At 42.3% G+C, this 16,362-nt stretch overlaps 1 protein-coding gene across 4 annotated transcripts in view; it reads right to left on the bottom strand.

Moving 5' to 3' along the window:
- LOC136856823 (collagen alpha-1(III) chain) overlaps positions 1-16,362 on the bottom strand; it is a 212,219-nt gene that overhangs the window by 35,822 nt on the left and 160,035 nt on the right. For all 4 annotated transcript variants that reach the window (XM_068224976.1, XM_068224977.1, XM_068224978.1 and 1 more), the window contains one exon: positions 3,556-3,796. In XM_068224976.1, the coding sequence (XP_068081077.1) occupies positions 3,556-3,796 (241 nt within the window). The remainder of the gene's footprint in view (positions 1-3,555; positions 3,797-16,362) is intronic.

Here is a 16,362-nt window from a genome sequence, read left to right as displayed (position 1 = left end):
GGCAGTAATTCCTCACTGCCACACCACAGGTCACATTGTCACTACTAAAACTCGGCAACGGAGAACTAGGACAAGGTGTGGAGATTCAACAAAACCAGTTTTCAACAAACATTATACGAGAATCACTTGATTCTTCCTAACGTCTAAGTGAGAGTACAATATTTTATAAAGTAACAATTTTGTGCCCAAGAAACGAACAAGTATAATAATAGTAATAATAATAATAAAATAATAATAATCTATATAAAATCGTAAGGACCGTGTGTCTGTACATCAAACATTTTGGCGAAATTTTTGAACAGTTATCCGTTTCAGGTGTAATTCTGACCATCTTGAATTGAAATCTATTTCTAGAACTTTTTCCCATGTGAACCTTTCCGATAGGATGATTAATAAGGGACATATCAATAACGGACAGTTTTACAGTCTAAGTCCCAGCGGACATAGCCCGAAAGGTGTTGCATGTGGAGCATTTACATATATTTTAGCTTTGGTGTCTGTTTGTCGGTTTGTCTGTTTGTCCGAATTCTTATCATTTGAAAACTACCGTACCAAACATATTTAGAATCCACCTATCTTGGAGTAGGTTTTAGGGCCAATATTATTCTAAATCCGTGAATGGACTGACGGTGTATAGGAAGATCGGAACAGTCATTTTACTCTCCCATAAAATATATAAGACGATCATGAACGTAAATCTATTTCTAAAACGTTTTTTCCCATGAGCACCTTTTCGATAGGATGATTAAGGGAGATATCATTAACGGACGGTTTTACAGGTTTATGTCGCAGCGTACATAGCCCAAAAGGTGTTGCACGTAGAGCTATATAAATAAAATCGTAACGATCGTGTGTCTATACAGTGAATATTTCGGAAAAGTTTTCGTACAGTTATCCGTTTATATATTTTTTAGCTTTGGTGTCTGTCTCAGTTCTTATAATTTGAAAACTAATTGATATATCAGTTTAACGTGCTTACAAATTCCCGTGCAAAGAACGAGTAATAATAATAATAATAATAATAATAATAATAATAATAATAATAATAATAATAATAATAATAATAATAATAATAATAATGGCATGGGGCCTCCGAAGAGGCCTGGTGCAGGTCTTTTGAATTGATGCCGTATAGATGATCTGCGCGTCTATGAGGATGGGACCCTACGTATGATGAAGACGGCACACACACTCAGCACCCGAGCCATCGGAATTCACCAATGAAGGTTAAAACCCCGACTCGCCCGGAATTCGAACCCTGGACCAGCATGCTAACCATTTAGCCATGGGTCCGGACAACGAACAAGTTAACGTCATCTATGAACAGGTTCTGAATAGTTTGAAAAGGTAACCAAGTAACGTACAGTACGTTAGCATTGACTCCGTAGAATGCGATGATGTTAATAAAGCTGGTTTGTGAGGCGGACCGAGATTGACTGTACTGAAGCTAGACACAAATATCGTTCATGCAAAAATTCTGACGGCCTCAGCGTCAGGAAGAAAGTGATTTATTCCAAGAATAGGTTTAGCTCCTGTTAATCCCGATACACTATTCGTTCTTAAATGGAGGCAATTTCCTCTAAATTTAACCTTCCCTGTTACGATGAACAAGTCATCGGGACAAACATTAAAGTTGGGATAAGTCTCTCCACACCGGAATTTTGGACAGCTCTATGTAGCTTCCTTAACCTTCATCCGGTCGCGCGGACAGCAGACTGGCCGCATTTTTGTATTATGTCGCACATTCCTCGCCAGAGATTTGAGGAGGTTTTGAAGGAACATTTAGTTATTTGGCCGCTGCTTGGAGTTCAATTTCAGCCCGTCCATCTCAGTACAGTCCGAAAGCTGACTGTGCCGTCTTGCGAGCGGAAGCGACAGAAGATGTGAATGAATATTTACTTATTTTTGCTACAGACGTATTTCGGAATTATATTCTCCTTTCCGTACACTAGCGTGGCGTGTTTTTCCGATTCTTTCTTTGAAATATAGCTTCCTTTATTCTACTAGAATGTACTAACTATGAGTTACCGACCAATTTCTTTTCAAGTTACTTTAAGTCGCACAGACACTGGACACAGATAGGTCTTATGGCGACGATGGAACAGGAAAGGGCACGGAGTGGGAAGGAAGAGGCCGTTGACTTGATTAATGTACAGCCTGGTGTGAAAATGGGAAACCATGGAAGACCAACTTCAGGGCTGCCGATAGTGGGGTTCGAACCCGCTGTCTCCCAAATACTGGATACAGGCCGCACTTAAGCGACTGAAGCTATCGAGCTCGGTCCGACCAATTCTTATGTTCAGGGTTCAATGCTACAGCGATCCAGAAGAGATTCTTCGATATCTGGAGGAATGGGGAGAAGGAAGTAACAGTTCTCGATTTGTATTGTTATTCTATGTCATAACTGTTAGTACTATTTTTCCTTGAAGAAGAAACGTAAAGAAGAGGTAAATACGTAGATTTTAACCCTTTTATCCTTTTGAATAGGTATTTCCATAAATACGTTTTTCTTTTTTGGTTGACATATTGAAGAAGAAAAAACTTGAAGAACTGAATTGTGTTTCCGTTCTACTAACCATAAGATAAGAAGAACTGAATTTATTTTAATGATTTCTGTGATTTACGCAATAAATACTTCTTTGAATTATCTAATAAAGATTTTTGATCAAAAATATGCTCGTGAAGTTTCTTCCGAGCTTCAGTCGTAATTATTTTGAAACGGTGGGGGTAAAGAGGAGAAAAGTGCAAGGAAATCATAAAAAAATGATGGGTGGTCAAATTGCCGTCCGCGCAAAAAGGAACGCGACGCCAAGCCGCGCGGGTGGATGAGGGTTGAGAATATGCAGATCCATAAGCGTCAAAGTACAACTCCTGCCTACAACAACATTTAATGTGGTTTGTAAGGGAATAATATAATACCCGTTCTGATTCCATTCAAATGGCGTATAAAACCTGGAAAGTGTAACTTTTATTCGTAATGAAAGCACATTTAAAATTTCCATTTACTTTTTAGATAGTAATTTCGACTGTCAAAGACGTGCTTACGTACTAATAAAACAAACCCCATGGCACTACAGCCCTGCCTTGGCCTACCAAGCGACCGCTGCTCAGCCCGAAGGCCTGCAGATTACGAGGTGCCGTGTGGTCAGCACGACGAATCCTCTTGGCCGTTATTCTTGGCTTTCTAGACCGGGTTACGTACTAATAGACTAATAATATTCTTTCCTGTTGTTTGACATTTTTAGTGAGGGGTATTCATTGATATGAAAAATATCCAAGTTGCTGGGAAATAATTACCTATCTATTTCATTGACCTCGCAATTTAGTTTCGCTCCAGGTGCCGCAAATCGACGGGCTTCACTATACTGTACATTCATGCTGTCTTGGATGAAGTAACTTACTCCTCCATTACACTCACAAATTTCTCACAGTGTTATGTCCCAGCACAATGAATTGCAGACCCAAAATGCGAAGAAAACTGCCGAGCCGTACGTCGTAAAACAAATGGCAACATGTAATATTGGTGGGTTTTGGAAGTCCTAGGATATAACTTACTGACGTGGGCGCGAGACTGGTCCGGTGTTGAGTCGGCTTCAGCTTTACCGGTCCCGCCGTTTTGAAAGGCCAGATACTGCGACTGAGTCTGGCCTCGATATCTCCTTGCAACTTGACGTTTGGAACGACTCCTCAGTGTTGGTGGTAGTGGCGGAGACAACTTAGGTGGAGCACGCTGCAGGAGAGCCGTGGGTAGAGATCGACAGAACTCAGCAATCATGGGGCCTGCTACCCGGAGAACCTGAAACGCAGTGAAACAAATTAGAAATTAGCAAGCAGAGGAAAACTAAGGACACTAATCTTAAAGCCAGGTTCCCAAGTTTATGAAGGTCCTTGAAGGACTGAAAACCGAGCTCGATAGCTGAAGTGTCTTAAGTGCGGCCAGTATCCAGTATTCGGGAGAAAGTGGGCTCGAACCCCACTCTTGGCAGCTCTGAAGGTGGTTTTCCGTGGTTTCTCGTATTCAAATCAGGCAAATACTAGAGGTGTACCTTAATTAAGGCCATGGTCGCTTCCTTCCCAGTTCTAGCCCTTTCCTACCCATCATCGTCATAAGGCCTGTCTTTGTCGGTGCTACGTAAACAAAATAGTAAAATAATGGTAGAATGGTTAGTTCTGCGCCTGACACCTGCGTCTCTAGGAATAAACCTGGTGCTCAATTTGTTTGTAGACTAAGTGAACCTCAGAGCTATTTGCTCCTCCGGGAGTAGAAGTTATGCTTCTAAATTTCTCTTCTTACTGGTGAGGAACTGAACCGATAGGCCTATATTGGAACGAGTGTTTCGGATGACCGGGGGTGGCTTTATGAGCCTAAAATAGTGCGTTTGTTCCCAACTCAGCTCGGTGGTATTTGAAGGTGCTAAAATACGCCGGCTTCGTGTTGGTAGATTTACTAGCACCTAGATGAACAGCTGTGGGACAAAATTTCTGACACCTCAGCTTCTATAAAAACCGTAAAAGAAGTTAGTGGGACAGAAAACCACTACAATTTATTATTATTATTATTATTATTATTATTATTATTATTATTATTATTATTATTATTATTCCTCCCCTGCGAACCATGTGACCTTGCCGCGGTGGGGAAGCTTGTGCGTCCCAATAAAGCAGATAGCCGAGCCGCAGGCGCAACCATATCGTATGGGTATCTGTCGAGAGACCAGACGAACGAATGGTTCATCGAAAGGGGGGTAGCAGCCTTTCGGAAGTTACAAGGGCGGCAGTCTAGATGATTGATTGATATAGCCTTGTAATAATACTCAACATGGCTTAGCTCTGTCGATATTTCTGCACGGCTGAAAGCAACGGAAAACTACAGCCGTAACTAACTCCCGAGGACATGCAGCTTTCTCTGTATTAATGATGTACTGATGATGGCTTCTTCTCGGGTAACATATTCCGGAGGTAAAATAGTCACCCATTCGGATCTCCGGGTGGGGACTACACGAGAGGGGGCGATCATCAGGAAGTTGGATACTAACATTTTGCGAGTCGGAGCGTGGAATGTTAGAAGTTTGAATCGTTGTGGTAGGTTAGAGAATCTGCAAAGGGAGATGGATAGACTAAAGTTAGATGTAGTTGGTAAAGTGAAGTACGATGGCAGGAAGAACAGGATTTTTGGTCAGGCGACTACAGAATTATCAACACAAAATCAAACAGGGGAATAGCAGGAGTTGGATTAATAATAATGAATAAGAAAATAGGGCAGCGGATAAGCTACTACGACCAGCATAGTGAAATGATCATTGTTGTCAAGATAGACACCAAACCAATGTCCACTACAATAGAGCAGGCCTATATGCCTACTAGTTCAGTGGATTATAAGAAAATCGAAAGAATATATGAAGAGATAAAAGATTTAATACAGTATGTATACGGTAAGGTAAGGGTTATTCTGCCCGAAGGCAGGTCCGAACCTCCGCAGAGGCGTTCCTGAGCCGGAGTTTACGTGCGGTAGGGTAGCCAGTTCCTTTCCGCTCCATTCCCTTACCCCCCACCAACAGCGCGTGGCAGCCCATCCAACTCCTGACCACGCCCAATGTTGCTTAACTTCGGAGATCTCACGGGATCTGGTGTTTCAACACGGCTACGGCCGTTGGCTATGTATAAGGTGGCGAGAATCAAATTGTGATAGGAGACTGGAATGCAGTGGTAGGCCAAAGAAAAGAAGGTAATGCAGTAGGAGAATTCGGATTGGGACAAAAGAACGAAAGAGGAAGTCGGCTGGTTGAATTCTGCATCAATCACAATTTAGTCCTTGCTAATACTTGGTTCACACATCTCAAATGACGGCTGTACGCATGGACGAGACCTGGAGACACTGGAAGGTATCAAATAGACTTCATTATGATTAAGCAGAGATTCAGAAACCAGGTGTGGGATTGCAAAACTTTCCCAGGAGCAGACGTGGACTCTGTCACTACTTGTTGATCATAAAATGCCATCTGAAGTTGAAGAAATTGAAGGAGAGAAGGAATCAAGTGAGATGGGATCTAGACACATTGAAAGAAAAAAGTGTGATTGTTTCAAGGAACATGTTGCACAAGGACTAAATGGAAAGGCTGAAGGAAACGCAGTAGAAGAAGAATGGACAGTCATGAAGAATGAGGTCGGTAGGGCTGCTGAAGAGATGTTAGGAAGAAAGGAAAGATCAACTAAGAATCAATGGATAACACAAGAAATACTAAACCTGATCGATGAACGACGAAAATACAAGAATGCAAAAAATGAAGAGGGCAGAAAATAATGAATGAAGTGGACAGGAAGTGCAGGGCAGCTAAGGAAGAATGGCTGAAGGAGAAGTGCAAGGATGTTGAAAGTTGTATGGTGCTAGGAAAGGTAGAAGCTGCAAACCGAAAAATCAAGGAAACCTTTGGAGAAAGGATAACTAGGTGTATGAATATTAAGAGCTCAGATGAAAAACCACTGCTAGGGAAAGAAGACAAGGCAGATAGATGGCAGAAAAGTATCCAACGGTTGTATCAAAGTAAGGACGTAGATGATATCGTTCTGGAACAAGAAGAGGCTGTCGATGCTGATGAAATGGGTGACCCAATTTTGAGGTCAGAATTCGATAGAGCTTCGAGAGACCTAAATAGGAGCAAAGCACCTGGAATTCATGGCATTCTCTCTGAATTACTGACTGCTTTAGGAGAAACCAGCATGGCGCGGTTATTCAATTTAGTGTGCAAAATGTATGAGACAGGAGAGATGTATGTTGGGTATTCAGCCCGCAGGTTGGTTGGATCCTCAACAGGTTCACCATTAGCTGTCATAGATGGCCTAGGTGTCACTGAAGAGGCGTACTAGGGAAATGAGGAGTGAGGTAGTTTCCCGTTGCTTTCCTCACTGAGCCAGAAGTTGCTATTGCACATCAGTCTGCCAAGCCTACTGAAATGCGTGCACCAACCGACCCTATGAGCGACATCTTCACACCATTCATAACAGGAACTGGCTGCATAAGACAGGAGAAGTGCCATCCAATTTTCGGCACAATGTTGTTATAGGCCTACCTATTCCCAAGAAAGCCGGTGTTGACAAGTGTCAAAACTACCGCACCATTAGTTTAGTATCTCATGTCCGCAAAATTATGACCCGTATTATTTACAAAAGAATGGAAGAACAAGTTGAAAGTGAGTTGGGAGAAGATCAATTTGGCTTCAGAAGAAATGTAGGAACACGTGAATCAATCCTGACTTTACGTCTGATCTTAGAGGATCGAATTAAGAAGGACAAGCCCATGCACATGGCGTCCGTAGATCAAAAAAGGCATTTGAAAATGTTGATTGGACCAAGCTATTTGAGATTCTGAAGATGATCGGGATCAGGTACCGAGACAGAAGAATCGTCTACAATCTATAACAAAATCAGTCTGCAGTGATATAAAATCGAGGGCTATAAAGAAGAAGCAGCAATCCAGAAAGGGGTGAGGAAAGGCTACAGTTTGTCCCTCCTCATTTTCAATGTTTATATAGATCAGGCAGTAAAGGAAATCAAAGAGGAATTTGGAAAGGGAATCACAATCCAAGGAGAGGAAATCAAAACCCTGAGATTTGCCAATGATATTGTTATTTTATCTGAGACTGCAGAAGATCTGGAGAAATTGCTGAATGGTATGGACGGAGTCTTCGGCGAGGAGTACAAAATGAAAATTAATACGTCCGAAACAAAAGTAATGGAATGCAGTCGTACGAAGTCAGATGATGCAGGAAACATTAGATTAGGAAACGAAGTCTTAAAGGAAGTAGATGAGTATTGTTACTTGGGTAGTAAAATAACTAACGATGGCAGAAGTAAGTGGCTCTGAAAATAAATTTGCTCATTTCGAATATTGATATAAGAATTAGATACCTGTTTTTGAAGAATTTTGTTTGGAGCGTGGCATTGCATGGAAATGAAACATGGACGATAAATCGCTCAGAAGGAAAGTGAATGGAAGCTTTTGAAATGTGGTGTTACAGAAGAATGCTGAAGTGAGATTGATAGATCGAATCACGAATGAAGAGGTACTGACTCGAATTGATGAGAGGAGATTGTTGTGGCTAAATTTGAAGAGAAGAAGAGGTAGAATTATGGGACAAATCTTAAGACACCCAGGACTTACGCAGTTGGCTTTGAGGGAAGTGTAGGGGGTAAGAACTGCAGGGGTAGACCAAGGTATGAATATGACAAGCAGATCAGAGCAGATGTAGGATGCAGCAAGTATGTAGAAATGGAAAGGTTAGCACAGGATAGGATGGCACGGAGGGCTGCATAAAACCAGTACATGGACTGATTACTCAAACAACAACAGCAACAACATATATTTATTATTATTATTATTATTATTATTATTATTATTATTATTATTATTATTATTATTATTATTATTGGCATTTTCGCTATATTTTAATGAGGTTGGCACTTGATATGAATTTGGACAGTTTTACGGCCAACCTTACAGGTATAAGGAAGGAAGTATTCACTATTGCTTGTTTCTGTGATTACTAGTGTAGTGTGTTGTATGTTGATGAAGAAAAGTTTAACATGAACAAAACTCCCAGCCCCCAAGCCAGAGGAATCAACCATACTCAGTACGGTGATCATTCAGCCAAGGAATCGGGCATTATTATTATTATTATTATTATTATTATTATTATTATTATTATTATTATTATTAACCCAGCTGTAATGCATTCGAATTATACCAGGCGGCCCGCGATCACCGTACTTTCTACTTATCAATGCCCTACATGCACAAATGATGAATGGGATATCTACTACCTGATTTGCACAGGGGCACTACTACCAGCAGGCAGGTTACGTCAGAATATGAAGAGATAACAAACGGTCGCTCGCGACATGTTTCTCAGCGCTACCCGTCTAATGCAATTCCTTGCATTAGTAAACCTTGTTTACGACCGCATAACACTAGGCTGGTGTATGGTACAGCAGCACTACATTTGTTGTCTGCATATCGGCAATGGCTAGTGTTTTCAGCAATGACGAATACAAATACATCATTTTAATCTATGGAGAATCGGGTGAGAATGGAGCCGAAGTTCATAGATGGTAAAACAGGAGTTTCTAAGCAGACGTCTGCCTTCTACACACATATTTCGCCAAGCATTATTAGTTTTTTGTTTCATACAAACAACTCGTTTAGGGAATGGAATGTCTGCACGTGTATACATTAATTTATTAAATTTTCTTTGCTGCATCTTTGACATATTTACAAATGCACCCTGCAATGGAACGTCTGCAGTAAATGGCTGCTATTTGTTTCACAACATCCGAAATACAGCACGTTGTAGAGCTCCTTAGAAAACAAGTGATAGGCATCCCATGCATCACTATTGCATGCGGGACATTTGTAAGTAGAAAGTACGGCGTTTGCGAGCCGCCTGGTATATAAAGTAATAATGAAAATGTACTCTCCTATTTAAATTAATCTTAAAAGCGTATACCAACTACAAACTTTTATTAGAGACGAGAAATGCCTTTTTGTTCAGAAGATATAGTTTTCATAGTCAAATCATTAAGTTCTGCTGATAAAATAATCTATTGGTTATCGTGGTTATGTGAATTGCAGTTATTCTTGAGTTGACACGACAGTAATAAAATGTCCAATTCTTTGTGCCAAATAGGCTACATATTAAAAACTGTTGCCCAGTCAAATGGCCTACAGTTATAACGGAGCTACGTGGTCAGCGTCACATCCGCGTCCACAACCTCTCATATCATCAGCTCCTCAGTTGGTCTCATGGCGCTGAATGAATTTCGTTCCAGGTCTCAGCCCAGGATGAAGAATCCTTCGGGAATCCAGGTGTCGAACCTGAGGCCTCCAGTCAAACGGCATATACGCTACCCCTAAGCCGCGGTGTGTCTTAAACTATTCTGTATTTGACATAGACTCACAGATTAGAATGGTTGAGTGTTACAGGAACTTACTCTTTGAATTCCTGCCCGTAAGCCAGAATGAAAGCCAATACGATTTGACTTATGATTTTGACTGTATACCTGTATTCTGGTGAAGCCTGAGGCTTTTTTTTTTTCGAAAGTGATGGTGACAGTACATGAGAAGGCAAGTGTAATTAAATATGCTTATAAATAGTAGATTTGACGAATTTCTGGAATTTAAATAATCAACACTTGATATATCATAAATAAAGCAGCTTGTATTTTGTATTGTGGGACAACCTTATTGCGATGTAAATGTTCGGCGACCAGCAGAATGTGTGGGAAAGGCGAGCATTCTGGTGTCAACTGCACACCACCACCCGTGTGCGTTAACTGCCCAGGTATGCATTCTTCAATCACTAAGTAATGTCCCACATTCAAACAGGAGAAGATGATCCAGGAGATCAAAACTCTTATGCGGACACCCGGAGAAAGTTTCAATCCATGGCCGCTCCGGAGTTCTCCGTCCCCTTCGCTGAAAGTGACGCTCAAGTACGGATAACGCCAGAGAGCTTTGTGCCAATAAGATTACAGTACAAGCATTGAAAAGTCAGATTAGCCAACAACAAACCGCAGCAATCCAAGAAACTGGAGAGCCAGGGAAGGTATCCGTACCTCCTGGGAAGCCAACAAGGGCGTCATTGCCGACGTTGCCTAGAAAGGGCTCTTCGCAGTCATGTTCGCCTGGGAAGTCCTCCCCTGCCAGGGCGGGGGAAAAGAGTTTCCAAACCAGGCCAGCCCTCCTGTCAATGCCCACACTAAGGAGGGAAGGTCCAGCGCTCCCCTAGGAAGGTGCTTCACGATCGGGGGTCTCCCCATCCCCAAAAGAACCTGGCAAATCATCTGCTAGCCCTCTTCCATAAAGTGCTGCTGCTTCTGATGATGATGACGATGATGCTTGTTGTTTAAAGGGGCCTAACATCGAAGGTCATCGGCCCTCCATAAAGTGCGAAAACGGTGGACAAGGGTGAGGGATCTCGACGTTCCTCTACTTCATCACTTTCTGGAGAACCTAGTTCTCCCAGAAAGAAGGCCCACCATTCCCAATTAGACGGCTCTCCAACCATGGAGTGTTCAGTCTCCGTGTCTCTTTTATCAGAGGAGAAATTGGAGGTTGAACCGCTCATCATCGTGGATGGTGACGACGAAAATGACGGTGGAGAATAGATAAGTAAACGAAATAAGGATAAGCAATTGTCCTCATTTCATAACTCCACTCATCCACAAAGGAAACTCGTTTGGGTCTTAGACATAGCCACGGCTATAAGAGGGTTTCGTCTTTATTCTAAGGACCGAGTAGCTGTTGGTGGCGTGGGGCCTGGGAGTGTTTATACCCTTGTCCATTCAGGCATCTCCAGTAAAGATATACCGCTACTAACTCAGCTTGACGCAGTTGCAATTTGCGCTCCGTTGCCTGTAACGACAACGGTGTGCATCGTGTGCATTCCACCGGACTACAATCTTAACATGCATGAACTCCAAAATTTAACCCCTCAGTTACCTCCTCCTTTCCTCTTGCTGGGAGACGTGAACGCCCGTAAAATCCTCTGGGGTTCTCCATCGTCCTGCGCTGGTGGGAGGCTTATTGAGCGATTGATAAACCAGTTTGATCTTTGTGTGTTCAACATAGGGGAACCACTAATTTAAGTAGCGCCTACGGCCCATTATTCCACCTGGATGGTGGTGGTGAATTTTGTTTTAAGATGAAGTACAACTAGGTAATCATCCTCTCTGAACAAATTAGTGGAAAGGGACTTTAAAATAAAATAAAATAAAATGATTTATTCAAGGAAGGAATTTGGAAACGCAGTACAAAATAAAACAAAAAGTTATTGAATTAGGCCAAACAATTACTAATGAATCAAAAGAGAACTTGCGTACCCTGAGTAACAGTACACTTGTAATTTACATACCCTTAAATAATTCACGTTGTTGTTGTTTGAGTTATCAGACTGGTTTGATGCAGCTCTTCATTCAAGCCTATCCTGTGTTATTCATTTCTACGTAACTGCTGCATCCTACATCTGCTCTAATCTGTTTGTCATCTTCATACCTTGGTCTACTCGTACCGTTCTTACCACCTAAAACTTCCTTCAAAAACCAACTGCACAAGTCCTGGATGTCTTAAAATGTGTCCTACCATTCTATCTCTTCTTCCCGTCAAATTTTACTAAAACGATCTCCTCTCACCAATTCGATTCAGTATCTCTTCATTCGTGATTCGATCTATCAATCTCACCTTCACCATTCTTCTGTAACACCTCATTTCGAAAACTTCTATTCTCTTTCTTACTGAACTAGTTATCGTCCATATTTCACATCAATACAATGCTACTGTCGCACATAAAGCGGATGACGATATCAGCATTAGTCGCGTCATCGGTTATAGCATGCGTTCGAGTGGTTCCTGCAAGCTGAGGCTCCGTCTTAAGCCAGAGAGATCAGCGCACTCTGTGAGGATGTGGGCCACGGTGGGTCGGCAGCACAAGAACACCTGGTGGGTCTTCCCTCTTTAGGAGATAAGAGTACGTAGATCGTCCATGACCTATCCTCAGCCTACACAATACTATGGCCTCTCCCCATGAAGGCCGGAAAAAGGACCGCCATACGGAGGTTGTCTTCTTAATTGCTCTCAACTTGTTGGGAGCTCGGACAGCTAGCCACTCGGATTTCCAGGACGCCAAGATGGTTCGACGTAGCTGAAAACACATATCTTTAGCAGGTACATACAGTAAATAGGTCTTGGAGGTAAAAGTACCGCTTCCTTTGAAGCTTTATCCGCAAGCTCGTTACCCGCAATCTCAACGTGGCTTGGAAGCCACGCAAAAGTGATTCTGGTGTCAGCATCAATTAACCTGGCTAGAGGGTCATAAATCTGCTGTACCAGTGGGTGTTGCGAGAAACAGGGTTTCAATAGACTGCAGGGAGCTTAACGAGTCGGTACACATAAGAAAGTGGATTCTTTCGTTACCCAGTGCAAACTGCAGAGCTTCTAAGATGGAGTAACCGGGCGAGTTGGTCGTGCGCATAGAGGCGCGCGGCTGTGAGCTTGCATCCGGGAGATAGTAGGTTCGAATCCCACTATCGGCAGCCCTGAAGATGGTTTTTCGTGGTTTCCCATTTTCACACCAGGCAAATGCTGGGGCTGTACCTTAATTGAGGCCACGGCCGCTTCCTTCCAACTCCTAGGCCTTTCCTATCCCATCGTCGCCATAAGACCTATCTGTGTCGGTGCGACGTAAAAGCCCCTAGCAAAAAAAAAGATGGCGTAAAGTTCCGCAGTATACACGCTACATACGTTAGGATGCGAGATCTTCTTGCTCATATCATCGGTGACGAAAGAGCAACCAACATTTTCTCCGATTTTAGAACCATCCGTGAAGGTATGTCTGGCGGCCGGATATTGGTGAACGAAGCCCTGGAAATACCTCCGATAAACGGAGGAATCCATGTTCACCTTGGGTCCACAGAGTAGATAAAGACATATTTGCTGTGGCGGAACTAACCTGCAGTATACCTCGCTAAAAGTTTGTTCAAGACAATCACCGATATCTATATTTAAATCACGACACAAGCTATCAATTCGAAACCCAACCAGCCGTGTGGTGGTACTGGGTACTAAAGATGCAGTGATAGCTGGAATGTAGCGGCATTTCACGAATTTTGGCAGCGTACGTGAGGAATAACTGCTGCCTCCTTATCCGTAAAGATGGAATTCCCGCTTCAGCAAGTAAGATGGGAATGGGGCTAGCACGGAAAGCTCCCGTTCATGATGTTGTTCATGTTGCAAAGTTGCAAAGTTAATAATAATAATAATAATAATAATAATAATAATAATGTTGGTTTTACGTACCACCTTGGATATCGGAGGTATTTCCAGGGCTTCGTGGAGAGATTTTAATTAATGGCAGGCCCCCGTTTCCTACTGCCAGTCACCTTGCTGTTAAAATTATGTCGTCCAAGGTTGTTACAGAAGTCACGATCGACTTAGAAGTTTTCATTATAATGGCAGGCCCCTTGCCTATTGCCATTCACAATCGATTTGGGGAGAGATCATTACAATGGAAGGCCTCCCTTTCCTTCTTCCAGTAACCATCGAGTTGGAGAGTATTTATTATAATGGCAGGCCCTCGTTTCCTACTGCCAGAACCGAGCGGATTGTGGATTTTTTCATTATAATGGCAGGTCCCCTTGCCTATTGCTGGTCAAAATCGACTCTGGAAGGTCTCATTATAATGGCAGGATTTGGAGAGAGGAGTCCCCTGACTAACTACCAATGTGGTTTTCGCTCTCATTTCGAAAGGTTCTATTCTCTTTCTTACTGAACTAGTTATCGTCCATGTTTCACATCAATACAATGCTACTGTCGCACACAAAGCGGATGACGATATCAGCATTAGTCGCGTCATCGGTTATAGTATGCGTTCGGGTGGTTCCTGCAAGCTGAGACTCCGTCTTAAGTCAGAGAGATCAGCGCACTCTGTGAGTTCTGTGCATTTGTACGGTTTGGGTTTTTAATTTGGTTGCTTTATGTGCCGAATTTTGTGGCGAACGTTGAAGTTTTGCGCTTATTTCGTCTAATTTACCTTCTGTTAACAGTGTTTGTCTTTGCGTGTGTTACTAGTTTAGCACTGAAACATTAGTCTCAAACTTATTTACAAGATCGTAAAGTGAAATTCTGGAAGGAAGCAATTGCCCAGGGAAACTCGTGATAAACTCCGCACGAAAGCAACGAACCGATTCGTATCCATAATAACATATTAAAAAAACCGTTGCTCTGAAAGTAACTGTATTCCCCTAGTGGGCCACAGGTGTGGGGGAAGTCATCCAGCCAGCCAGCCGGCCGGCCTTGATCAGCCACGCGCGAGCGGTCAGGTTTTATACGAGAAACCCTGTACTTGTAAGCTCTTTCATATCGACACACTATACAAACTATGCTGGGTGACTTTCACAACAGAAATGACTGAGTGGTATGGCGTGGAGTGGAATTTCCTTGTGCATTGTTCTCAGTAATGACTTAACTTTGCAGGTATACGGCAATCCGAGCAAACCCAACTCCCCACGGTCACAGGTCCCCGTGTGTACGCTTATTTAAAAAAACATGATCTTTATGCACTAATTTCACTGTACGCTTTTTTAATATATTCAGTTGAATCCAGGGACATTCTAGAGGTAAACTTCCCCGAGAACAAAACGCGAAATGTGGGAACGTCCTAGCAAAACAGGGGTGTCTGTTAACCTTAAAACCTAACCTACTTTCTCAGGACATCCAAAACGTAGTTCTGTGGAGCAAGGAGGCCACTATACTCTTTGAAGAAAGACGTTGACAACACCTGCAATATGGACGCATGTGACTTCTTCGTTGATACTTATCCGGAATGCCTGTGATAATCTTCCACAATGAGTTAGAGGCTGCTATTTCGGCATCGATGTGAGTTGCTTCAACGTACGACTGTCGTAAGGATATTGCCAAGAGGATATAATTGTAGGATTGCTTTGGAAGTTAATTACACGTGTTTAGAATTCAGTTTTTAAGGCAATAGGTTGATTTATGCATTTAAAAATGACATGAATTACGAAGAAATGATGCGAACAACCATGCTTTTCTTCCATTCCGAATATTATTATTATTATTATTATTATTATTATTATTATTATTATTATTATTATTATTATTATTATTAAGCGTATAGAATTTACATAATGGACAAGTATATACAATATTACACAAAAGAAAACCTGCAAAGAACACATGGTACTAAGTAGGGAACAATTACACATGGATATCTAAATTATTTATCCACTGCACTAGGGATACTGAGACATCAGCAAAGTCTTTCCGGTCTCCACCATAAGCACGCAGAGGGCATTCGTCCATTATATGATGCATGGTCTGGACCAATGCACCACAATAACACGCTGGTGAGTCCCTGAAGCCCCACTGGTGAAGGGAGAATGCAGATCTTCCACAATTAGTGCGAAACCTGTTTAGTGATGACCACGTTCTTCTTGGCAAACTGAAACCAGCTGGGGCGTGGTTTGGATTAAAGAGGCTTGGTCACTCCGGAGCTGTACGAAACCATTGCTCTTTCCAATCCTTTTTAAAATCGAAATCAGCATCCATTAGATTCTTAGCTGTTTTGATGGGTGGCTTACGGGATTTCAGCCTTTGTCTCCAGAGATCTGCAACATCCCTGCGGATGGGTAGAGTTGGATTGGACATGATCTTATCATATTCTTGAACAAGGCCTCTCGAACGTCGCAGGCTTAGTGGAGTAATGTGGGACAGGACTGGCAGCCAGTGCGTTGCAGTAGGCTTCAGTGTTCCAGAGATGATACGCATGGTGGTGTTAAGTTGTTACATCGACT

The sequence above is a fragment of the Anabrus simplex genome, chromosome 1, assembly GCF_040414725.1.
Source record: "Anabrus simplex isolate iqAnaSimp1 chromosome 1, ASM4041472v1, whole genome shotgun sequence".
Classification (NCBI taxonomy): domain Eukaryota; kingdom Metazoa; phylum Arthropoda; class Insecta; order Orthoptera; family Tettigoniidae; genus Anabrus; species Anabrus simplex.
This window is presented reverse-complemented; position numbering and strand designations above follow the sequence as displayed.